The 25,981-nt window shown below is 40.1% G+C and overlaps 1 protein-coding gene across 1 annotated transcript in view; it reads left to right on the top strand.

The window, feature by feature from the left end:
- LOC107565055 (collagen alpha-1(XXI) chain-like) overlaps nucleotides 1-25,981 on the top strand; it is a 90,854-nt gene that overhangs the window by 17,514 nt on the left and 47,359 nt on the right. The window contains exons 7-17 of the mRNA XM_016250238.1: nucleotides 261-338; nucleotides 900-908; nucleotides 1,870-1,953; nucleotides 2,975-3,037; nucleotides 14,962-15,015; nucleotides 15,104-15,157; nucleotides 15,441-15,494; nucleotides 17,174-17,227; nucleotides 18,293-18,346; nucleotides 18,462-18,515; nucleotides 19,383-19,436. Coding sequence (XP_016105724.1) covers nucleotides 261-338; nucleotides 900-908; nucleotides 1,870-1,953; nucleotides 2,975-3,037; nucleotides 14,962-15,015; nucleotides 15,104-15,157; nucleotides 15,441-15,494; nucleotides 17,174-17,227; nucleotides 18,293-18,346; nucleotides 18,462-18,515; nucleotides 19,383-19,436 — 612 coding nt within the window. The remainder of the gene's footprint in view (nucleotides 1-260; nucleotides 339-899; nucleotides 909-1,869; nucleotides 1,954-2,974; nucleotides 3,038-14,961; nucleotides 15,016-15,103; nucleotides 15,158-15,440; nucleotides 15,495-17,173; nucleotides 17,228-18,292; nucleotides 18,347-18,461; nucleotides 18,516-19,382; nucleotides 19,437-25,981) is intronic.

The raw sequence follows: 25,981 nt of genomic DNA, 5'->3' as shown, positions 1-25,981 counted from the left end.
TTATGAAGGAATATTGGAAGCTATTGGAATAGTTGTGTATTTGTGATCTTTTGCCAAATAATAAACATAACATGGAACATTTTCAACATGTGCAACACAGCAGTGTTCCTTTGGAAAATCAGACAGCATGTCATGTTGACACCAAATGTGTTTTATATGCAACATGGAGCACCTTTCCCCTTTTCCCCTTTTCCCCAGCCCCAGGCCTTGAGTTTTCTAAAACTACCTCTCCCTCTCTCTCTCTCTCTCTCTCTGAACAGTTTGAAATACAAAAACTCAGAATCTACTGTGACCCTGAGCAGAATAACAGAGAAACAGCCTGTGAAATACCTGGAGTTGTGAGTACCAGAATCTTGGATGTTTCTGTTTTGGCCCATTCAAATATATTCCACCTATTAATGTCATATTGTATTAACACTGACTTGATATTTAAAATATTTTATCTTATTACCAGACAATTCTTTCTTTAAAAAACTGAGAAGTAAAACAATAAAACACAGACGACTTTGTTCATTTATTTATTTTTGTAATTCCTATAATTCCAGTCCAACGTGTTTTGGAATGTTTTTAATGTACCAATCTTATCTAATATGTTCAAACAGAGCATGATATTTGCTCAGAACCGTTTATTAGAAAGTCAATCACATCTTTGTGAAACACTGGCTTTGTCATTGTTCTCAGTTCACTAACTGAATTTGCTTGACCTGGCATTATTTTCCAATCTCTTTCAGACTCACTGTTTAGAGATGTAGGGCATATATAAACACTGTGGCAAACACTTTATTTCACATCATTTTCCATTTCTGCTTGCGCATGTTGCAGTAAAGCCTTGCACCTCTAAGCTAAGTTATGGTTTTTGCCCTAGCCCCTTTACGTATTTTCACTCCTTTTATTTTTAGGATGGAGAGGTATGTACTTTTGAAGATGGCTTTGCTCGCTTTCAAAAAAGTAACTGCTAATCTCATTTTGAATTGCAGAGGTAAGATTTGCCTCATGTTTTTTTGGAGTGTCTAAGTATTGTAAAAGCTGGAAAAATCTTGCAGTGGACTGTCAGCAGCTTTGAGAATGAATGTCTGAATGATGCTGGTGTGAACCTTCTCACTGACAAAAGCATTCAGTCAAACTGCTTAAATAAAACTACTTTAGCAATACCATGCTACTCTACTGTACTTTAAAACATATCATAGTACTTTCAAGGTACTATGTAAAAAAAGAAAATCATGGTAGTGTCATGGTACTTTTTGGTGTATCATATGGTGGCTTAAAGTTGGCATGAAACTTGAGATCATTTTTTCTTCCCTATTGTGACAAATGAGGAAAAAAATGTAGGTCACGACTTAATTTTTGTCCATGGTGAATTGATTGGGTCACTGTTGTTTGCTAACTGCTGTGATCTCATGTAAGTGGCATACTGCTGGAGGGGAGGGATTATTGTCCCACCCTCACGCCAGTGCACAAGTCAGAGAAGAGATGTTGTTGCGAGGGGAAGAAGTTATTTTGATTCAAGACTATGATGTCACATGATCTAAAATAAACAAATAAATAATGATGTGCATAAATAAACCATTTATAATAAACAGTGCAATGTTCCATAAAAATAAAAATAGTTTATTTAGATTTCATGCTGACTTTAAAGCACCTTATGTCAACATCAGGTTGAACAATTGTGTTGTGCTGTATTTCTACTGGGCCGTACTGCTGAATGAATGAATAATTCGACAAAAATGGCTGCCATGAAATAAGAAATTGTATGCTGTTTTGGGTTTTGCCACAAAGTTTAGCTTATACCACAAAGAGGAAATGATGTCTGATGCTTTATGTTTTACAAAATGCACCATGGTAAAATGTTGTTTGTTGTTTTTTCTTCAGTGTGCTAATGGACCAGGTGACATTGATCCAACCCCAGAGCCATGCATCTGTCCACCTGGGCCACCTGGTGCACCAGGAATGAAGGTACAATAATCTTTCCCTCAATCTCTTTGGTCGGTTTATACAACAGCACAGTTTATATAATCTCTTCATTACATCAGAAGTCATTGCATGAAAGGCAAGTTTGAAGTTTATAAGGTCAAGCCTATGCTTGAAAACACATGCTGCTTTTCAGCAGGTGATCACAGTAAAATGGCCCTGAATACTAAATAGTTTGCAGAAAGATTACTTTGACTGTGTGTGGCGATTAAAAGAGTTGCAGACAGAGTACATTGCTATACTATAATTTATATATTTTCACTTATTATTAAGTATTATTATTATTCCGGTCATTTTCTCAAACAAGAGGCCAAAAAAGTTCTTGTATAATAATACAAAAATGTGTTAATAAATAAATGCCTTAAAGAGATCATGAAATGCAGATTTTTATAAAGGTTCGTTTTTTTTTTTATACCAAAAATATCCAATATTTGTATAAAGTATAATTTTCCATCCTCATTTTCACCATTCATTGCTAATTCCCGGATCTTTAGGAAGGCTATGTAAAAGTTTTTGGAGCTGCAGTTTCTTTACATCCACTGAGAGTTTCTGAGTTTGATGGTCTTACTCCAACAGCAGTATTGCTCTTGTGATTAATGGACAGACATGAGTTGTTCAGAACACATGATTACATACGGTGATGATGCATATTTAAGAGCATGTAGAGGGGGATATTGTGATATTACGAGTCTCCTGATTTCAAATCCTGGTGTTTCAAAGGGGTGGAAAATAATAATTAATATGTTAAACTGTTAAGTTAGTTTTACGTTCTGAAACTTGCAGTATGTTTATATTGTAGTGTAACCTCTTGTATGTGTAAATATCAAGAATATTTTGATTCTCTATTTCATGACCCCTGAAATGCTTGAAAATGTTGTTGTTTTTCCAAACTAGCTTTTACCCATTGGCAAAGATACAATGATAGATATCTATTTGTAATGAATCATAATTTTCCAGTGAAATTATGTTAATACCATTTACAATACATCATTTGTACATTCTCTAGGGAGAACGGGGGAGAATAGGAGATCCGGGTCAACCTGGCCCAGCTGGTGCTGACGGTAAGCCTGTGAGTACTACACAGTTTAATACAACCTCAAATTAACTTGAACACATGCCGTGTTCAATGCAGTATCCAGGACTGCTACATGCATTAACTTCCCCACAAGTGTGTCAGGATAGAACTGTCCATAGCATTCACCATACGAGAACTGTTTCCATTCTTTCAGAATGAAAGAATGTTGACAATTTTGCTCATTTTATTTTTGTTGGTGCTCTTCACCGTGTGGTCACAAGTCAATAAACACAGAATGGTGTCTAGATGTCAGAAATCATTAATAATTTTTTTGCACTCTTTTGCAATTTACTTCAATTTCATATAATTATTAGGGCTGTCAGTTTAACACATTAACTGAATTAATTAGTTAATAACGCGATTAAAGGGCCATGTTTTACTCACCCTCAAGGCATCCTATGTGTATATGACTTTCTTCTTTCAGACGAATCCAATCAGAGTTGTATTAAAAAACGTCCTTGCTCTTCCAATCTTTATAATTGCATGAGCGTGTGTTTTTGTTCAACAGTCTAAAAGTAGTCAAATAAAGCTCATTCATCCATATTAAAACGTGCCTCACACAGCTCCAGGGGGTGAATAAAGGCCTCCTGACCCTAGCCTAACGTAACCCTTTAAAATATTTTAATGCAGTTAATGCACTGGCCGTGCCTCCAGACCTGTACGTCTTCTTACATTTCATACAGTTGACTGTTGACAAATATGATGCAGGGCAACCAAGTGGCAACCTTCCGGTCTCTCTCGTGAAACGTGGAAGTGACTAAAACTGCAATTCATCGACTGGCCGCTAGAGGCTGGCTCCAAAAGGGAGTCAGTCCCATAGACTCCCCATGTTAAAATGCCCAACTTTACAGCTGAAGAAAAATTAGTTTACAGCCTGGTACAAAAAGGGGTTTTGGACTATATAGCTAATTTTGCCCTTCATGACAACTGTGAGGGGGGTGAATTGTTTTTATAACTCATCCGTTTAAATGATATTAAGCCTTAAAGTTCTGCATAATTAAGGGCATGGCCACTCGAGTGACAGGTGGATTGCCACTGCTGTGAAATGGTCCTCACTGCAGAACACAAGATCCAGGGGGCGAGGTTGGATCCAGATCCAACTCCTCCCACCTTACATATACCTAAACCTACCCGTCTCCACTCCCTGATCCCTAAACCCACCCATCTCCACCCCCTAGATGTGGATCCAACCACGCCCCCTGGATCTTTGTTCTGCAGTGAGGGGCTACTGGCTACTGTCACCACCGTCGAGCTAGGTGGGTGTGGTTTCAGCAACCCATTCCCGCCTCTTTGCCCTAATTCGCCTAATTTTTGATTATTCGGGAGTGACGCGCTGTCAAGATGGCGACGGCCGGCTCTGCCAACTTTGAGCTTCAAAAACGCTCTTCAGAAACCTACGGGTGACGTAACGGACGCTACGTCCATGTTTTTATTCAGTCTATGAGGGCAACAACTCCATAAATGCAGTTATGCCCTAAAACTCAAGATATTGGTGCAAAAATGCCCCTGTATGTGTTTTTGACTCCTATTTATATCAAAAGATAAGCGATATCACATGAGCAGCGAGAGCTATATGACACAAGTGCTGATTTTGTCCCGAATACCACGAGAGCAAATGTGATTTTATACAACAGTTCAGTAAATAAGAAGTTGATATTGCATTATATTTTAAACAAAATATTATGTTTTGCAGAGAACATATTACCTTTAAAGCCATAACAGAATTGTTGCACATCTCCGAGCAGCACAGCTGTGTTTAGTTTCAATGAATCTGCGTTTTGAACGAATCATGTGAGCCAATGATTCAAAGGCCCATTCATAAAGAGAGCCATTTACTTAATTCCTGAATGAATCAGTTGTTTGAATTGAATGAATAAAGACATTTACCGCCACCTACTGGCAGATTTAGTATCTTATTTAGAGTATAATTTCATTAAAAAAATTATAATAAAAATAAAAACATTAAAGAGATGTCATTATTTACTCACTTTCATGTCGTTTCGAACCTTTCTTTTGGGGAACATTAAGGAAGGTTTTTGAAGAATGTTGGTAACAAAGCTGTTTTGGATGAACAAAAAATACTGAGAGGTTTCTCAAATTATCTTCTTTTATGTTCCATAGATTACGTTAGGTCGGTGTAGCCTAAATGTTTATGTGTAATACATTTTATGTTGACTCAAATAAAATATTTCTTTCTAAAGCTACAATTTGTAATGTTTAATTGATACTTTCTAATTTAACACAAATATAGCTTTAAATAATCTTTTGTGGGTATTTTCACAGTCAAATTTATTTTGCAATTAATTAGATAAATTAATCGAAACATTATGTAACTAATTAGATTAAAAGTTTTAATCGACTGACAGCTCTAGTAATTATATTTATTATTCTTATCTAAATGTATAGTATATTGATAGAAATGTTTTTGATCAATGAGTTAAAAATGATTGCTGAAATGTGACCTAAACAAAATCTTAAATATTTCTTTCTCACATTGTCATAATGACAAAAAACACTCTTTGGTAAGTTTGGTATTACCATTTTTGGTATTATGTGTAAACTTAAATAGACTTGGTCTTTTTCCTAATCACCAAATAAAAAGGACAATGGTGACACCAGAATAGAAATATTCATGATTCTGCTTAGCTGAAAATACAGAATTATGTTAGACACACATGCTCTGTTACAGACTACATACATTTCAAAATAATGCAATACATTTTTTCAAAAATATTGTCACTTACTTAAAAAAAATAAAATACATGTTTATGGCAGTGCATGATTGTACAGTAAACTAATGTAGAACCTATTTGAATTTACTGGTAAAATTAGATACTGTATATATAGTGGTTCTTTTTTTATTAAATTAAATTGTATTAAGTTATTATAATTTTTATAATATTATTATAATGTAATGAACACTCTACATTTTGAAAACTGATTAAAAAAAATGAAATTCCTAATATTAATTCCAATAATTCTGTTTTATTAAATTCAAATTCTATTAAAACAACAAAAACAGCAAAAAAAATGTGCACGGCTGCCAGGTTGTGAATATAATGTAAAATGCAGACCAAAACTGTGTTACGAGAGTGGGCAATGTAGATGTTGGCAAGCTCATATGGTATCCCAAATTGTAACCTACCCACCACCTCGTTATGAGCCAGATAATCTTTTGTACTAAGACTAAGATCAAAAGAACAGTATTTACCATGAGGAGGGTCATAGCTGCCACTAGGGATGGGCAATATCTTATCTTTTGCGATATACCAGTAAAAATTCTCACCACGATTAGAATTAGTCTTGCCGCGATAATAACGATAAAGTCTAGTTGTTGACATATTTTTGTTTGTGACAGTGCGGAGCAACATCGCGGAAGGCAGACGTGAAATTGAGGAGGAGTTTATCGCTAAATGTATACAACTTATACAATCTGGAACTGGTTCGGTTAGGACTGTACAGTGCACAAAAAAATCGGTCTGAATAAATGTACTACAGTAGCATGTGTGCGATACAGTTTTGCATGTGTATGAGCCTGTTTACAAACCTGTTGTCCAACAAAGATATCATTTATTGACATGCTACGGCTCACCTTGTGTCTGGTACACCAAGGCGATGGCATCCACTAGCCAGTGGGCCAACCTCTGTTTGGAGACAGCCTTTCCCTTCTGCTGACCTCCAAAGCAGACACAGTTTTCCTCAGAGCAACTTAAGCTCTGTGAGCAGTTCATGTAAATGCACAAGGCACAAACAGCACACAGCAACTCAAGGGCTGGGTCTGCCTCCTCCAAGGGATTGGTGGTAACTTTGGGCATGTGTCTCAGGGTCTCAGGATGAAGTAAACGTCAGCCAGCCCGAATTCAAGGCACGTGCTGCTGACTGAAGCAAACCAGAGAAAGGCTCTGTGTTCAGGCAGTCTGAGACATGAGAGTACGCGTCCTTAAGGTAGATCACTGCAAACCAATCTTGCTGGTGAACGCACGTCAGGATGTGCTCCTGCCACAACATCTTGAATGGGAGCTTGTGCAGGGCCTGATTCATTCACAGATCAAATAAATGTAACCGATCCTTTGTAGGGTTCGAAGAAGTGATGGTTACAAAGCCCCAACTCCATCTTGGCTGGAGGGCCAGGCTTTATTGCCAAAATGAGTCACATTTTGGGCTGGGAAGCGCAAGACAGGCTACATAGTGGGGCAAGGAGGAGCGCTGGACCCTGACCTGGGAAGCTTTGCGTCCCGAGGAAGAAGTACTGGCCCTGCATGATAGTCATTACCTGGCTCCTTGCTCCATGGATCCTGCAAGGGAGTAGCTAGAGTTGCATGAGGAAGCAGCATATCCCCAAAATAAGAGCTCTGAGCCTGTGACATTTGAAGTGTTGAGGCTGGGAGTGATGAGGTTTTGCATCGTTCACTGTCAAACCCTGCCAAGTGTGACCCAGAGACTTTGGGAACTGCTCTTTCATAGAGAATCTATGAAACAGAATGAAAGAGAAGACTCTCCACCCATTCCTCCTCCAGGGGAAGGAGCAGTGTTTTCACCAATTCCTGGAAAAGAGCTTCCTCCCTCTCTGGGTTGCTCATGTCAGGGCCACTTCATTGCCTCATGGAGGGTAGGTTTAGTGGCAGGACGGGCTACATCACATTCCTGCAGGTGGCTTCATGTTGGTTCTGGCCACACCAGGTTGGACTGGTGACCAGCCCTCATCAGCCTGGTGGTGGTGGTCACATGCCAAGGCAGAATATGTTTGATGGCCTCTGTCTGTTTTCAATTTGCCGAAAAGTGCTGGGCAAGTTCTCGACAGTGTGGCTAAAAAGGGTGGCTTGGGAGATGGGGGTGTTAAGAAAGCACACTATGTCCTCATTGCACATCACTGCAAGTTTCAGTCAGAGATGGTCTTCCTGGACCACCAGAGTGGACATCGCCTGGCTGAGGTCCTACACTGTGACCTAAGTCACCCAGAGCCAAAGTTGGTCACTGTACCAAGTTCCGGCATCAACACCAGCAAGTCTGAGCAGCAAAAGTTGACCTCAGCTCACTGGGCTTGGAAGGAAAGCATGTATGGCTGGGAAGCAGCTTCGGGCAGTAAAAATGTCCTTTTCATGACTTCATTACATCCCCATGCACTTACAGGAAGAAAGGCATCCAGCCGCAATTGCTTGGGACAGGGTGGAGGATTAAACTCCAGTCTGCTGCTCTTAGTGCCCTGGGAAAGCATGTCCATCAACTCCAAGTCAGACTCTGACTAAGCAATTAGCCCAGAGAGGTGACGTTCATCTGAGCGTTCATCCTCACCCTCCGATGCAGTGATTGAAATCTGATCCTCTTTGGGAGTGCCAAATGACACACTAGATTGGCTTGAGATGGACAAACAGCATCACTTGTGAGCTTGATGGCACATGACGCATGAGAGGAGCGGCAGGTCCGTGGGGACTGGCCTAGTGGAAAGCTTGCACTATAATCCTCTGATCTCCCAGAGCGATAGGCAGTGTGGCACTGTGCAGTGCAGAGGGATTGGGTTGAGTAGCAGCAGAGGGGACTCAAGCCTTTGTGAGGAAGGCAAGTCATGATCGCAGCGTCGTCATGGTTATGCTCTCATAACGAGTGCATAAATCATCCATAAACACTTTCTTTGCATGCTTACAGCCCAGACACACAAGACAGCAATCATGGCTGCCAGAAGTGATTGGGAGTGATTGCTCACGAGCAACTACTCGGCCCCAAAGCAAAAATCTGAATGATTGGATGCACGCCCCCACATTATATACCTGTAAGTACAAGGGAGTGGTTAGGAAGGCAAATTCCACTCACCAATATTCATTGGCCTTTTTCATACTACTCAGAGGTTATTGCGGTTCCCAAGTGAGACCCCAAACGTCAGTGTCGACGTAACACTGAATGTTACATTATCTTGCAACCTCTAGCATTTAATATCAAAAGGGTCTTTATTTAATAATGTATTTATTTATTGTTAAGAAAATATAGAGAGATTTAGGATATACAGAGTTTTTATTATTTAAACTACAATTTAATCTAGTCTTTTTGTCAACAATATTGCAAGTTGATATAGTCACAGTTAGTGTTCAATGATGAAAGTGAAAATAAATCTATATTTTTGTTTTCATATTCCTTTGAGTATTCATTTCTAGTACAGGGGCTCAGTTACGCAAGTTTGAACAGTAAAAGCTATTAAAACATTGGAGGAGAACACAGTCATTGTTTCCATAATAGTGCTATACATCTTGCCCAAGGGAGTGAAACTAGATAAAGCACGGAGGAGTTGTAAATGGGTTTGTGGGGAGGGTTGCAATTTTGTCTGCAGCTGCAGTTTTTCTAAGCACGAGTTAGTTTGACTGAAAAATCTGTTGAGCATGAATGATGAATAACCCACAAAAGAGCTCTGAAAGTTTGGTGAATGTGCAATAACGCAACACCTGGATGCCATACTTGTAAGTCTTCATGTCTTTATGAATGTGTGTCCACATTATGCACATACTGTATGCCTGCTCAACTAAACTATAAACAGCTGTTTTTTAGTGAAGCAAAGCGTATTTCCCTTCATTTAATTTTATTATACTGATAGCATTCACAGATAACAGTTAATGTTCCTAACACAATGGTAAAGTAAGCATTTCTGTGCAAACTACCTAATTCTAAATATCTTTAAGAAGCGTAAAAATACGACTTTTGGTACCAACCACCAATAAGGTAGAAGTAACTCTTAAACTCTTTTTTTATCTTTATCAACAAATGTTCAGTCAAAGGATGTGTTTTACCTATACCCAGTCATTTGTAAATAATGAGAAATAACATTTTATGTTAGAAAATAATTTGCTGAACAATTAAAAATCCCCACATCAAAAACATGGCCTGTAATGCTTCCTAAAAGAAGTCAAAGTGATACCAAAATACTGTATAGTATGTTTGTGGAATAACCTTTTCACTTTCTTTTGTGAAAATGTCTAAGGTCAAGTCACTGTAAGGCTAACTGTTTAAATAAATAAAAGAATTCTATTGAGGAGAATCTTATGAATATAGTGCCCTTTGAGGCTTGGCAACTGTATACAATGATCTCATAAAAAGCAGAGAATTGTGCAACATTCTCACATGTCAACAATATATTTGATTAAGAAAAAATCTGAATTTCAAAAAACAGTGGGGGTTATTTTATGTCACAAAAACAAAGACACAAGTGTCATCATCCAGCTGGAGTCTGCACAAATCTTTCATGTAGGCGTTTTCAGATTGCACACACTAATAATAAAGCGCATACTCAGGACAAATCATCCAGACCTCGTTGAAATCTTCACATGAACTTTGTCTCTTAATCTTGCTGTTATTTTTGAGTTTTATTTCTTGTCTTTGTGTGTAAAAACAATGACCTTTTCAAGATAAATTTTACAGCAATTACGTCCATACTTCCATAAAAGCCATTATCATTCAGTGCTAATATGTTTTTGCTAATACAAACACACCTATGTTTTTATATTTTATATACAGACATTCCTACAGACAGGAGCACTTGGGATTAGAAAATGAGAAGCAGTTATTAGAAATTGGTCTTTTTTACAACAACAACAACAACAGATCTGAATGATTTCCTATAGGCTCAGTTTTTCGTGCATTACTTCCACTGATGTAGACAGAGCAGTATCCTGTTCTGCTATTCAGAAGCACCTACACAATGCGAACTATACAGCACAATCAGCGTCATCCAATTCCAAATCTGTATGAGTTTCTGTGGAACACAAAAGATGATATTGTGAAGAATGTTGGTAACCAAGCATTTGCTGGTAGCCACTGACTTCAACAGTAGAGAAAATACTATTTAATGGCTACCAGCAAGATTCTTCTTGCTTCATATCAATCATATCTTCTTTTGTGTTCAACAGAAGAAAGAATCTCATACAGGTTTGGAACAACAAGAGGGTGAGTAAATGCTGATAGAACTAAAATTTTTGGGTGAACTTTCCCTTTAAGAGCCGGGGTTTATTTTCCAAAAGCATCGATAGGGAACCATGATCGCAAGTTCCATCATTACAAGCATAGTTCAACAATTCTACGTATGATTTCTAGTTAGTTTGATGTGAACCTAAATAGATCATGCTCTTGAGCAAAATAAGCAAGATAACACGCAATATATCCACACACGCATATATATATATATATATATGTATATACACATGCGGTAGATACTAAAAAAACAACCATGAGCACAAAGAAAATGCAGGAGAATAGCTAAACAAAAACTATCTTGACAAGAACGGACAAATACCGAACTGAACGCGGGTCTACATAAACACAGGGTAAACAATAACTAAATTAGAAACAGGTGAACAAAATGAGAAACTTCTTCTTCTTCTTTGGTGTTTATTGGCGGTTGGCAAACCAACTTGTAGGTGCATTACCACCACCAACTGGACTGGAGTGTGGAACAGAATACGTGCTTATGGGATTGACAATGCGAGAAGGTGAGGAAAAAAAAAATAATAATAATAATATTAAAAATAAATAAATAAACAGATTTTAATATTAATAAAAAAAAATACTTTTTAAATTATTTTACTTAACTTCGTTTCTTTAATAAACTTAATGATGCAATCATATATAGCCTTTTCCCCTGGAATACCAGTTATTGAGAAGTCTTTGTGATCAACCTTCTTTAATGACTGAATAAAATGGCATCTTTCTTTGTTGTATTTCCTGCAATGAAGCAGTACATGTTCAACTGTTTCTTGCTGACTACAATAAATACATTCCCCAGTTGAGTGCTTGCCAATTGTAAACAATATACTATTAAGTCCTGTGTGACCTATTCTCAGACGAGTTATAGATATTGAGACTGTATTGCTGTACTGTAATTGATGTAAACCTATATTCCTAGCCTTTGCATCACCTATCCACCCAAAACTTATAAAGTTTGTCTCATTATGTTCCCAGCACTCTGTCAATACACTTTTGACAGGATGGGAAACACTTTGTCCCTGGATATTAATCCAATATGCCAACATTAACTTCATTCATCTGATGCTTAAAGGCATTTCTCCCATTTCCACCTGCATTGATGATACCGGAGATGAATTAAATGATCCACTACAGATTCTTAGGGCTTGAGCTTGCAATACATCTAATAGTTTGAGGTTTGTTTCTGCTGCCGACATATAAGCTATACATCCATAGTCAAAGACAGACCTCATGAGTGCCCAGTATATATTTTGTAAAGATGCTCTACTTGCTCCCCATTCCTGTCCTGATAAACACCGAAGAATATTAATAATCTTTTTACACTTGTCCTTAATTTTATCCAGATGAACTTTCCATGTCAGTTTTTCATCAAACCAAATTGAATTATTTCATTAACTAGCTTATTGTTGAATATATTTACATCCATCTGGTTTTCCTCTAGTAGAGTCATACATCTATTTTCACAAATTACTTGAAAAACTCCCCAATTTACCTTCTCCAGTTTCCATCTAGGACTTCTCTTTCCTTGTTCATAACATATCTTTGTACCAACTATAGTCACTACAGGATAATGGTCACTCCCTATTGTAGTATGTTTGATCACACTCCATGTACTGATCCCTGCTATTACAGAAGATACAAATGTCAGGTCAAGTACCGTTTTTGTATTTTGTATACTGTTATATCGTGTTGTTGGCATACATCAGTATTATTACTCCCCCATAATGAATTATAAGAGTTAAAATCACCACACCACACTACATTGTCATGCAAATGACCCACAACATCTTCTTAAATGATTTGACTTAATTTCCCACATGGATTATAGTAATTAATAATATCTATACACCCTCTTTCAGTCCATACCTTACTTATAATTGATTCATAATCTTTATTTATTTGTACTACCTTATATTTCATCCCATTTTGTATAAATGTAGCTATTCCTCCCCCTCTGCCAGATTCTCTATCTCTTCTAATTACATTATATCCCTTTATTATAAAATCCAATTGTGGTTTCAACCATGTTTCCTGAATCAAAATGAGAAACCATGGAAACCAATGAGAACATACTTTGAAACTGAGGAAACAAAGGAAACAGAAAAAGAACATGGATACCAAAAAATGAATACCAAAATAAGAGTCATTGAACACAGAAACCTAGGCACAACTTGACAATATTCAAATTTATATGAGAAAGAATGTGTTGTGAGTAAGTGCTAAGTATGCTGTAAGAGGGAACATGAGACTGAATCAGAGAAATACATTGTTGTTTGGGAAACATACCTCAGATCAGTTACTAAGCTAAGCTGACTCACTGGAACGTGTGTTGTAAGTTTTCCAAGTTTTACTTTTGTCAAACTTTGGTTCTTTCGAAACACATTTGGTAACACCCTACCGACAATGAACCTGTCTCATACAGTGGTGGTGGGTAATCCGTAATCCGTAGTCCATTTGCGATCACGTTTTTTTTGGGGGGGTGTCCGTTTGCTGTGGGGCCCGGTGCGACTGCACCAGTTACACCGCCGAAAAGACGGCCCTGCTGTATAATATACTTCTTTATATTTAAAGGGTTAGTTCACCCAAAAATGAAAATTCTGTCATTAATTACTCAGCCTCATGTCATTCCAAACCCGTAAGACCTTCATTCATTTTTGTAACACAAATTAAGATATTTTTGATGGAATCCGAGAGCTCTCTGACCCTCAATAGACAGCAATGATATTACCATGATCAACTTACAGAAACGTAGCAACAACATCAGTTGTAATGTCTGTTTTGGGTTTTGTTTCATGTTCTTGTTTTCATGTCTTTTATTTTGTAATAAGATTCATGCTGTTGCTGTCATGCTTCCCTTGCCCTCATGTATTTCTGACTTGTGTATGTGTCATGTTCTCATTGGTTGTCTTAGTCATGTGTCTTGTTTCTCATTGGTTGGTTCTTGTCATGTGACCCTCTTTGTTTTATATAAATAGCCCTCATGTTCCCTTAATTCTTTATCTGTTGTTGTCCTGTAAAGGCTGCTTTGTGTGCTCCTTGTCTCGTCTCGTCTTGCCATTGCCAAGCCTGGATTGCATTGTGTTTTTGTTTAATAAATCCTTTTTAACTGCATTTGGATCCTCTGCTTCATCTGCACTAACGTTACATCAGTAAAATAGTCCATATGACATCAGAGGTTCAACCGTAATTTTACGAAGCTACCAGAATACTCGTTGTGCGCAAAGAAAACAATAATAACAGAATTTATGTTCGCACATGCTGAACGTAAACAATGCTCATTACATTGATTACGCTCTGAACTATCCCTTTAATCCTTTTACTTAATATTCTGTCCTTAATCTGTATTAATTTAGTACAGTATATATATTATATTATATTCTATAAGGATGAAGAGAATGTGGGAAATAAAAGATAATTTAAGAAAAATATGTATCGTACTAGTTCCTTGAAAATAAAACTAAAAAGTGCTTGAAAGTCCTAGACTTTAAAGTCCTAGACTTTTTAAAGAAGTGCCTGTGTGGACTCTATTGTCTTCACATAGTCGTCTGAAACCATGCAATCATTATTCAGTGAAGTCATGCTTTAATATATTTGTAATCGCAAAGTTAATAAAAAGTAATTTTTGGGGCTTACAGTAGCCTCAATAAAAGATACATTTATAAACTTAAATTAAATTAAATTTCAATGAAAGATAAAGTAGATAAATGCACATTTTGGACTGAGAAGGATGTTTTGAGTTCTGAAATATGTTCACACTATATCAAACTCTTTTATCTCAAATGAATAAGGCAAATTAGATTTTTCATTATATAATCCCTGTGGAATGTGGGAAAAATTATAATGTGGGGAAAATATTGAAAGCTGTGACTTTTTGTGTTGTGTTCTTCCAGACTGACCTTGATATTCATTTCCATGACTGTGGGTCAGACTAATATAAGACTCTTTATTTTTTGAAGGGTGTCCCAGGTTCTAGAGGAAGTCCCGGCTTTCAAGGCTCTCCCGGAATGCAGGTATGAATGCACGAGTCACAAATGGACATACCCTATAAAACCTCATAAGATACTTGATCATGCCACTTTTTTCCCTCTGTTTGAGCAGGGGCCACGTGGAGATGATGGGCATAAGGGGGAAATGGGAAGTTCCGGGGAAGCAGTAAGAAACTATGATTTTATCCCTAAATGTTCTATTTTGTTTATGGCAACATATTCAGTCACCATATATTCGCATATGCTCTCGTAAGTTTTTGGATACCTCACACATATTCCAAGGTTTTTAATTTGCTGGAGTCAATACTTGTGACTGGTTTTGTTTAGATTTTGCTTTGTATATTTAAGTTCAGGTAGATATTATTTAGAATATTATTAGATTATATAGAACTTATTTCGCTGAATTTACTGAAATGATTTTTTTTCAGTGTGTGTGTGTTTGTCTTTAGGGTGACAGCGGTATCCCAGGGTTACCTGGGCCACCTGGCAAACCAGGAGAAAAGGTCAGTTTTAAAAGTGTTAAAAGATGTTTAAGTAAATTGAATAATTTATTTGGCCATTGCTGTTTTATCGTTGATAGTAAAATATCAGGTACAACTGACTATACGTAGGAACATCTTTATATATTTTTTTCTGGAGCACTGTTCCAAGATGCATGTGCCATTTTTTTTTTTAATTGTCACTAATCAGGCACATATGGGATTTTGCTTTAATTTGGTGGAAATTCTTGGGGGAACCCTGTGTAATGGATTTAAAATGTATAAAATGAAGATGATGACAGTGCTACACTTTTAATTCCAAATTAAGGATCATCAAATTAGCCAAAATATGTAATAATCAAAAATGTATGAGATGGAAATCTGTGGGTGCTTATCCCATGTGGACCTGGCCACAATCTTCAGAGATCGTAGTCCACTTTCATGTCTTACATGTTAATATCATGTTAACATGGGTCTTACATGCAACTTTTGGATTTCATATAATAGTCCATTATTATTAGCTAAATTAACAATTGATTAGAATTAATAATAGCTTATTAGTAAAGCATATACTTTTTTATAGTACCCACAGTCAAGAATAGCATTACTATTTTTAACCACTTGCACATGAAAATGCGTCATTTGTCTGTCACAAAATGTGAACTAGTTCTAAATAAGAATGACTAATTGATCCTTAACTTTTCATAGCATGATGGATGAGTTTGCATGTTTGCAAAAAGTACCAGGTTGCTAAGGATATCAACGCCTGCAATGCTCCTGGATCATTCTTCATTGCTTAAGCCTAGAAACACTCTATTGTTTAAAGGTTGTTCATCACTACGCAGGCTACGTGTAAGCCAATATCATCAGTTCGCGCCAAGTATAACAAAAATAGGCAAGGCTTTTTGATGACAGAAGCTTTTCAAATCGCGATACGTAAATTAAGCACTATAATTTTATGTGTAACAGTTGCTATTTTTAAAGGGAAACTGTAAAATACTTACATGTGCGATTAAATATAAGGTTCACACTTCTCTGAATTAAACCGCCATCATACACACCATCATACAAAAAACCCGCTCGAAAGACACCTCAGCCAACCCGATGACGATAAACCCGACCGTGCACACTAGACCAATTCTGATTGGCTAAAACTGAAAGGGTTTCAGAGAGTTTGTTATTTCTCAGGCAGTTATTTTGGCAATGCATGGTTGTGAGTTGCTTTGTTTGTGCGATCATCACAGATGAACATAATGTTACTCCACTCGAACTCTGCAAGTACTGTGTGAGAGTGAGTTTGAGTCGCTTAATTTGTATTTAGCAATGCAACGTGCGCCAAACATCTCCCCAAATATGCAATGAGAATCGTTTATAAACCTGTTGTCAACAATAAGAAGAGTTAAGGTTTCCCTGCAGATTCTAAAAGTATTGTGTATTCTGTTTATCAAAGTTAGTAGAGGGAAACTGACTTAAATCAAAGCTCTAGCTAGCAGCACTTACTAGCATGCCACTTGCTTGATAGTGACATTCCTATTTTTATGTTTGATTTGAAAGTCTCCAAATACGAAGCCACTGCTTAACTTTGTTCACCAGTTTGAATTGGAATAATTTCGTTCATTTTCATTATTTATATATTATAACATAAAATATAACATATTTTCAGTGAAATTAATGTTAATCATTACTCTGTGTTTTCTCTCTAGGGGTCTGCTGGCAATCAAGGAATACAAGGACTATCAGGCAAAGGTGGACAAATGGTATGGATACTTTCCTCTTAATTTTCTTAAAGGAATAGTTCACCCAAAAATTAAAATTCTGTCATTAATTACTTACCCTCATGTCGTTCTAAACCTGTAAGACTTCTGTTCATCTTCGGAACACAAATTAAGATATTTTTGATGCATTCCGAGAGCTCTCTGACCCTGCATAGACAGCAAAGATCTTTACACGATCAAGGCTAAGAAATGTTGCAAGGACATCGTTAAAATAATCCATGTGACATCAGTGGTTCAACCATAATTTCACGAATTTACAAGAATAATTTTTGTGTGCAAAGAGAACAGAAATAACGACTTTATTGAACAATTCGTCTCCTCCATGTCACCTTATAGCGCCATTTTGGAGAGTATCACATACGTAAACAACGTATGCTGTTCTGTGTCAGCAGCACCTTACGCAGATATGGTGTTTACGTTGTTTGCGCTTTGATCTGAACGTAAACAACCTATCCGCGTACATATGTTGCATACATTGTGTACATATGTGATACTCTTTAACCATAGCATAAATCTTGCCCTTTTTATTTCCAGCTCTCTCTGTTCTCAAAGACGGGTGTTTTGTTTGTTTGTTTGTTTTTATTCCTCTTCACATGAAAATGTAGTGCACTTCAAAATTTAGGCCTAGTCATTCAGGATAAAAGTAGCCACTGCTTCTCTTTGCCACCACCTGACCAATAATGCTAGTATTGTTCTAAGACTGTTCATGTAAACAGTGACTTTGGATCTGCACCGTACCTCAGCTCTTCACTGGATGTGTTTTTATCCCACTTCATATCTACAATCCCCCTGAGATAATAGCTAATGAACAGCTGGATAGAGTTTTTTTTTTTTTTGGTGCATGATCTTAGTTATTGAATAAGTTCCTGTGCTGAAAAGTACTGATATAATGTCGGAATGATACATGATGTACTTTGTGCTTAGGGAGATGCTGGTATGGATAAATAAAACAATAACTTTCACAAATCAAATATGTTAATGACTTGAACAGCAATGCAACCTCGTTTGTTTGTTATATTGCATTAACAGACATACTGTCTATTTTAGGGAGAAAAAGGGAGTAGAGGCCTTGCTGGTCCACCTGGATATCCAGGAGAGCCTGTATGTTTACCACTCAATCATTTCTCCACTTCATTTTTGTGAGTGGTCAGTTATTATGCTTTAATGCCATTTTGTGTGTGTGTGTGTGTGTGTGTGTGTGTGTGTGTTTATCAAGGGAGCACCTGGCAGGGATGGGAAAGATGGAATTCCTGGAGGAATTGGTCTAAAGGTCTGTACTGATACAGTTCTTCTCACCGTAAAAGACTGAACATGTTTAATGGCTTCCTGGAACTGTGAACATGGACCATTGAGGATATTTGGCAAGCCCACTTTAAGGAGGCTACACAAGATTCCAATATGCAGTATTATTTGACAGAATTGCATGAAAAAATGTGCTAGTACAGAATCTCCATATGGAAAGCCATAAAAAGATTTGCACCATCGTTTCCTCTTTCATGCTGATCTACGCTGTCTTTTTTCCAAGCTTACAGATGACTTTTATTAAACCAAGCTGTTCCTCAACATCTTGGTGGTTGCCTATATGATAAATCCTGGATTATTTTATTAGTATCAGATCTTTAAACATGCACTACTCCCTAAAAGTTCACCTTTATTTCTTCAAGCCAGAGAACAGCAATGAAGGCCAACTCACCACTGAGTCATTCCATGTTTAATAATCATTATGTTGACAAATTTTCCATGCTTAAATACTTCTTGCTTACACATGCTCTTGGCTACATGTAGAGGATAAAAATAAAACGCATGACACTGTTTAAGATTTATTGTAGCTTAATCATACCGCTTGCTTTAAAAGACATCAAGAGTGTCTTGTATTGCTGTATGTTCTCCAAGTCATGAGAAACCAAGAAACACATTGTTGCTGCCTTAATGTTATTGCCAGCAGATGCCATCTTGTTTATGATAAAATAAAAAGATTAGGATTTGAAGTGAAATGTTCTCAGTATTGTATGCATGCAAAATGCGCTCATTGTTATTTGCATGGAAAAATCCAACAAGTTTCAAACACTCCCATCCCTGTTAAGATAAAGAGATGTGGTGCACTTTTATTCTGACTATATGATCTTTGTCTCTTCAGGGAGATCCAGGACTGCCTGGAATTCCTGGAGTGGATGGAAGAGAGGGACATCCTGTGAGTATATCTTAAAACAGATCTTTGCCAGGTGTTTTAGTGGGTGGACTGCATTGAAGAGCAAGCCATTGAATAATACCAGACAGCATTTAAGCATGAGGAATACTCCCTTTTTGCTTCATCTAATACAACACTCCAGTTTGGCTCAATGAAGACATGATTTGAAGTCTTATTGATGGTTAAGTCTTTGCACCTGGACTGGGGAGAAGAACATTTCAATGTAGTCTGAGAAAAACTGTAAGTGACTCAGCAATGCCATTCAGCAGACTAGCGCTAAACTCATCTTTAGAGAAATTGGTCTAAGAGCCACAGATTTTTATAGCTTTACTGGGAGAACACTTCCAGTTTGAATGAAAGCCAGCTAACTAGAACCATCTAGCTGGTTTTGGAATAAACAGCAATCAGGCCAAATCTATACAATGCATTGTCTCAAATTTGAGATGATCTAGTTCACTCTTAGCATTTGCTTTAGGACCCAGATTGGACAGTTTGGACTATTGATCATACAATAGTAACAGACATGTCCTTACAATCAAACGTCTGCTTTATATAGAATAATTATGCAATAATTGTCAGCAGTAGTTAATTTCATTCTGATATCATTTGCTGATGCTGCTTAGCTTTGATGCTAAAAATATAAAAATATGAAGAGCATGTTATATTGAAAAGAAGAAAACTTTAAAGTTGGTTAAGTTATTTAACTGACAAAATTAAGTGTCAAAAAAGGCAAACTACAGCTAGATTATCATGGAATGTATGAAGCCAGCTAACTAGAACCATCTAGCTGGTTTTGGAATAAACAGCAATCAGGCCAAATCTATACAATGCATTGTCTCAAATTTGAGATGATCTAGTTCACTCTTAGCATTTGCTTTAGGACCCAGATTGGACAGTTTGGACTATTGATCATACAATAGTAACAGACATGTCCTTACAATCAAACGTCTGCTTTATATAGAATAATTATGCAATAATTGTCAGCAGTAGTTAATTTCATTCTGATATCATTTGCTGATGCTGCTTAGCTTTGATGCTAAAAATATAAAAATATGAAGAGCATGTTATATTGAAAATAAGAAAACTTTAAAGTTGGTTAAGTTATTTAACTGACAAAATTAAGTGTCAAAAAAGGCAAACTACAGCTAGATTATCATGGAATGTATTTTTTTTTTTAAACCAGTTATTTGTATTTCCTTGGTTCTCCCTTGTTTTTTATTTCAGCAGCCATTCTCTGGGCATTACTCACTAAGCTTAGTGCATATGTTGTGCATAATTTCTTGAAAAGCATTGAATTCTTCATTTATCAGCTTTGATTCAAGTTTAAAAGGGTTTCAATTGGATTACGTAATGCTATCCCTGTGCACCTTCATTGCATGCATGGTGTGTTTGAGATCGTTATTGTGATAGAAATTAGATGATTGTTCTCCAAGCAGATCTTCCATACTCACCTTGCAGTGCGAGATAAAACCAGAGTTCCCTTTCAGTCGGTCACTCCGAGTCACGTCGGTGACCGACGAATTGGAATTGGGATCTCGCTTAGAGTGTAAATTAAACGAGCCAATGCACATCCAGCTGCCGCTGATCACAAAGTGAGCATAAAAGGCAGCCGGTGCAACGCATGCCAGCTTTTCGCTTTGGAGTCGAGCGACAACATCTTTCTGCTCCTACCAAACTGCGTGTCTTGAACCGGGCCCTTCGCCGGTTACCGTTCAAGATGTTGACGCATCTTCAGGTGCATCCGTCCCTGAGATTGGTTTGCAGCAATCGACCTTAAGGATGCGTACTTTCATGTGTCGATCCTTCCGCGCCGCAGACCATTTCTGCGGTTCGCGTTCGAAGGACGAGCATATCAGTACGAGGTCCTGCCCTTCGGGCTGTCCCTGTCGCCCCGTGTCTTCACTTAAGTTGCGGAGGCAGCCCTTGTTCCCCTGAGAGATTCGCATTCCCAACTACCTCAACGACTGGCTTATACTAGCTTAGTCTCAGCATCAGTTGTGTGCACACAGGGACTTGGTGCTTTCGTACCTCAGCCGGTTGGGCCTTCAGGTCAACTGGGAAAAGAGCAAACTCTCCCCGACGCAGAGGATCTCTTTTCTCGGTATGGAGTTGGATTCGGTCAAACAGACAGCACGCCTCACAGAGGAGCGTGCGCGGTCTGTGCTGAACTGCCTGAATTCGTTCAAGGGCAGGACAGCGGTCCCACTGAAACTATTTCAGAGGCTCCTGGGGCATATGGCAGCTGCAGCGGCAGTTACGCCGCTGAGGCTGCTTCATATGAGAATGCTCCAGCACTGGCTTCATGGCCGAGTCCCAAGGTGGGCGTGGCAGCGTGTATGGAGTTGGATTCGGTCAAACAGACAGCACGCCTCACAGAGGAGCGTGCGCGGTCTGTGCTGAACTGCCTGAATTCGTTCAAGGGCAGGACAGCGGTCCCACTGAAACTATTTCAGAGGCTCCTGGGGCATATGGCAGCTGCAGCGGCAGTTACGCCGCTGAGGCTGCTTCATATGAGAATGCTCCAGCACTGGCTTCATGGCCGAGTCCCAAGGTGGGCGTGGCAGCGTGGCACTCACCGGGTCCAAGTTACACAGGCCTGTCGCCAAACCTTCACCCCGTGGTCTGAGCTTACGTTCCTTCTGGCAGGAGTGCCCCTAGAACAGGTCTCCAGGCATGCTGTGGTTTACACGGATGCCTCCGTTTTACATGGGGGCCACGTACAACGGGCACGCAGTCTCTGGGGTATGGACGAGCCCCCAGCAGTGCGCCTTGCCTTGAACCGTCTCAAAGGGTGCTTACGAGGCAAGCATGTGCTGGTCCGAATGGACAACACAGCGACCGCTGCATACATCAACCGACAAGGTGGTCTGCGCCCCCGTCACATGTGGCAACTCGCCCACCACCTCCTCCTTTGGAGTCTGAAGTTTCTGAGGTCACTTCGTGCCATTCACATTCCGGGTCTGCTCAACCGTACAGCCGACGAGCTGTCACAAGCTACGCTTCCGGGAGAATGGAGACTCCATCCCCAGATGGTCCAGCTGATTTGGAGACGTTTCAGAGCCGATCAGGTAGACCTGTTTGCCTCTCCAGAAACCTTTCACTGCCAGCTGTTCTACTTCCTGACCGAGGGAACACTCGGCACGGACGCACTGGCACACAGCTGGCCGCGGGGCCTGCGCAAGTATGCGTGTCCCCTAGTGAGACTTCTCGCACAGACGCTGTGCAAGGTCAGCGAGGACGAGGAGCAGGTCCTGCTTGTGGCGCCGTATTGGCCCACTCCGGGAGAATGGAGACTCCATCCCCAGATGGTCCAGCTGATTTGGAGACGTTTCAGAGCCGATCAGGTAGACCTGTTTGCCTCTCCAGAAACCTTTCACTGCCAGCTGTTCTACTTCCTGACCGAGGGAACACTCGGCACGGACGCACTGGCACACAGCTGGCCGCGGGGCCTGCGCAAGTATGCGTGTCCCCTAGTGAGACTTCTCGCACAGACGCTGTGCAAGGTCAGCGAGGACGAGGAGCAGGTCCTGCTTGTGGCGCCGTATTGGCCCACTCGGGTCTGGTTCCCCGAACTAATGCTCTTCGCGACAGCCCCTCCCTGGCAGATTCCTCTGAGGAAGCATCTACTGACTCAGAGAAGGGGCACCCTGTGGCACCTGAGTCCAGACCTCTGGAAACTGCATGTCTGGTCCCTGGATGGGATGCGGAGGTTCTAGGTGACCTACTCCAAGAGGTAGTTGACACCATCACTTCGGCGAGAGCACCGTCTACGAGACACGCTTACGCTTTGAAGTGGAACCTGTTTGTCGAGTGGTGTTCTTCTCATCGAGAAGACCCCCGCAGATGCCCCATCAGGGTCGTGCTTTCCTTTTTGCAGCAAGGGTTGGAGCAAAAGCTCTCCCTTCACCCTTAAAGTCTATGTTGCTGTGATTGCTGCTAACCATGACCCCGTGGAAGGGAAGTTGGTAGGGACGCATGATCTGGTCATCAGGTTCCTTAAGGGGGCCAGAAGGTTAAATCCTCCCCGGCCCTCCTCTATACCCTCTTGGGACCTGTCTCTGGTGCTTAAAACACTACAGCAAGGCCGATTTGAGCCTTTGCAGTCAGTCGAGCTAAAGTTTCTTTCAATGAAAACTCTCCTCCTGCTTGCACTGGCCTCCATCAAGAGGGTAGGGGACCTGCACACATTTTCGGTTGACGGTTCATGCCTAGAGTTTGAGCCGGCTGACTCCCAGGTAATCCTGAGGCCCCGGCCCAGCTATGTGCCCAAGGTTCCCACTACTCTCTTCAGGGATCAGGTGTTGAGCCTGCAAGCGCTGCCCCCGGAGGAGGCAGACCCAGCCCTAGCTTTGCTCTGTCCCGTCCAAGCCTTGAGAGGCTACGTAGACCGGACACAAAGCTTTAGGACCTCAGACCAGCTCTTTGTCTGTTATGGAGGCCGGCAGAAGGGGAATGCCGTCTCTAAGCAGAGGATGGCCCACTGGATTGTGGATGGCATTACCCTGGCTTATCAGGCACAGGGTGTGCCCTGCCGCTCAGGTTGCGAGCTCACTCTACTAGGAGTGTTGCATCCTCCTGGGGGCTGGCTCGTGGCGCCTCGCTGACAGATATTTGTAGAGCTGCGGGCTGGGCGACCCCCAACACATTCGCTAGATTCTATAGCCTTCGTATGGAGCTGGTATCCTCCTGTGTTCCCACCTCAAACGGGTAGAGGCGCTGAGAGGCCCCAGTTTAGTGTCGGCTTGCTAAAACTGCTCCAGAGTGCAGACTGCTCCATACTGTAGGCCCTGTCGAGCTCCTCCGTCCCCTCGGCAACCAGACGTGGCGAAACGTCAGGCGCCAGGCCCTCACTCGCTGAATCCCTGAGAACCGGTAGAGGGCTGGGTTCCATATGTAGAGGCCTAAGTGGTTCCCATATGTGTAAAGTCCACGGTATAGCCTCAGAGCCCGTGTTTACCCGGCAGACTTCTGCAATTTCCATGAGTGTTACAATCATCTCTAATCTTCCATATGCACCTAAACGGTACGGGTACAGGTACGATTTCCCAGTGTTATCCAATCTCACTGAGTGGGTAGTGCCTACACCAAAAAGGGGCACAGGAGGCTCGCACATGACACTGGAAGGGGCAGCATCCACGGCGCTTTGGTAGGGAACCCAATTCGTCGGTCACGACGTTACTCGTAGTGACCAACTGAAAAGGAACATCTCGGTTACGTATGTAACCCTCGTTCCCTGAAAATCATCTCTAATCTTCCATATGCACCTAAACGGTACGGGTACAGGTACGTTTTCCCAGTGTTATCCAATCTCACTGAGTGGGTAGTGCCTACACCAAAAAGGGGCACAGGAGGCTCGCACATGACACTGGAAGGGGCAGCATCCACGGCGCTTTGGTAGGGAACCCAATTCGTCGGTCACGACGTTACTCGTAGTGACCGACTGAAAAGGAACATCTCGGTTACGTATGTAACCCTCGTTCCCTGAAGGAGGGAACGGAGACGTCACGTCCCGTCGCCACGGCTGCTGTACCACCGCTGAGCGGCCAGGTCACCGGCTCGGCTCCTCAGTGAAAACCCTGTATGCGTTGCACCGGCTGCCTTTTTATGCTTACGCTGTGATCAGCAGCAGCTGGATGCAATCATCGTATGCCAATGTGCATTGGCTCATTTAGTTTACACTTGAAGTGGATTGGTCTCTCTAAACAAGATCCCAATTCCAATTCGTCGGTCACCGACGTGACGTCTCCGTTCTCTCCTTCAGGGAACGAGGGTTACATATGTAACCGAGACGATTCTTGACAACTGCTGACAGCATTCACTAGTCTCCTTTGGACCAGTGCTTCTGCACGGTACCTGTCTAACGGTGCTTTGTAATAATTCTGTGGACATCACGATCAGCAAACAAGCGATATCCTAAGTAAACTGACCAGATTTAGCCATTTTGATAATATCCTCCTTGGCTGCAGAAGACAGCTCCTTCCTCTTGGGCATTTTCACAAACACCCACATGATCATGTTTAATAATATAGCTAACAATTCCCGCATTGGCTGACTGAATTAAAGCTTTGGAATAAAGAGTACAAGCTTTGTATATCAGCTTATGCATCATCATAAATGAAACAATTGAAATGTGGAGCATTTACATATAGTTTTACACTCCAAGCACAACTATGCGATATGCTTACAAAATTTAATGCATTTTAATATGTCTGAATAAAGGGCTAAGTTTTCTTAAAAAACTGACCAGCCACTGACAGCCATTACTTTTGGCCACTACTGTCCCTACAGTAGCTAGTGTGATTGTATTCTGATTAAGTAAGTTAAAAAGTTAATTATGTTAAATGAATTGAGATTCAGTTTATTTATTGCTATATTGGCATTACAGAAGTATAGAAATATGGCTAGCAATTTTACAGTAATTTCACTCGGCCTACGGCCGAATCACAGCCGCGCCGATATACAGCCATTTATATATATATATATATATATATAGATATATATATATTGTCGCGGGGTGAATGAGAACACAGACTCAGTACTGGTCGAAA

This window comes from Sinocyclocheilus grahami, unplaced genomic scaffold, assembly GCF_001515645.1.
Source record: "Sinocyclocheilus grahami isolate Dianchi unplaced genomic scaffold, SAMN03320097.WGS_v1.1 scaffold978.1, whole genome shotgun sequence".
NCBI classification, from domain to species: domain Eukaryota; kingdom Metazoa; phylum Chordata; class Actinopteri; order Cypriniformes; family Cyprinidae; genus Sinocyclocheilus; species Sinocyclocheilus grahami.
Note: the sequence above shows the minus strand (reverse complement) of the source record. Positions and strands in the feature narration are given on the sequence as shown.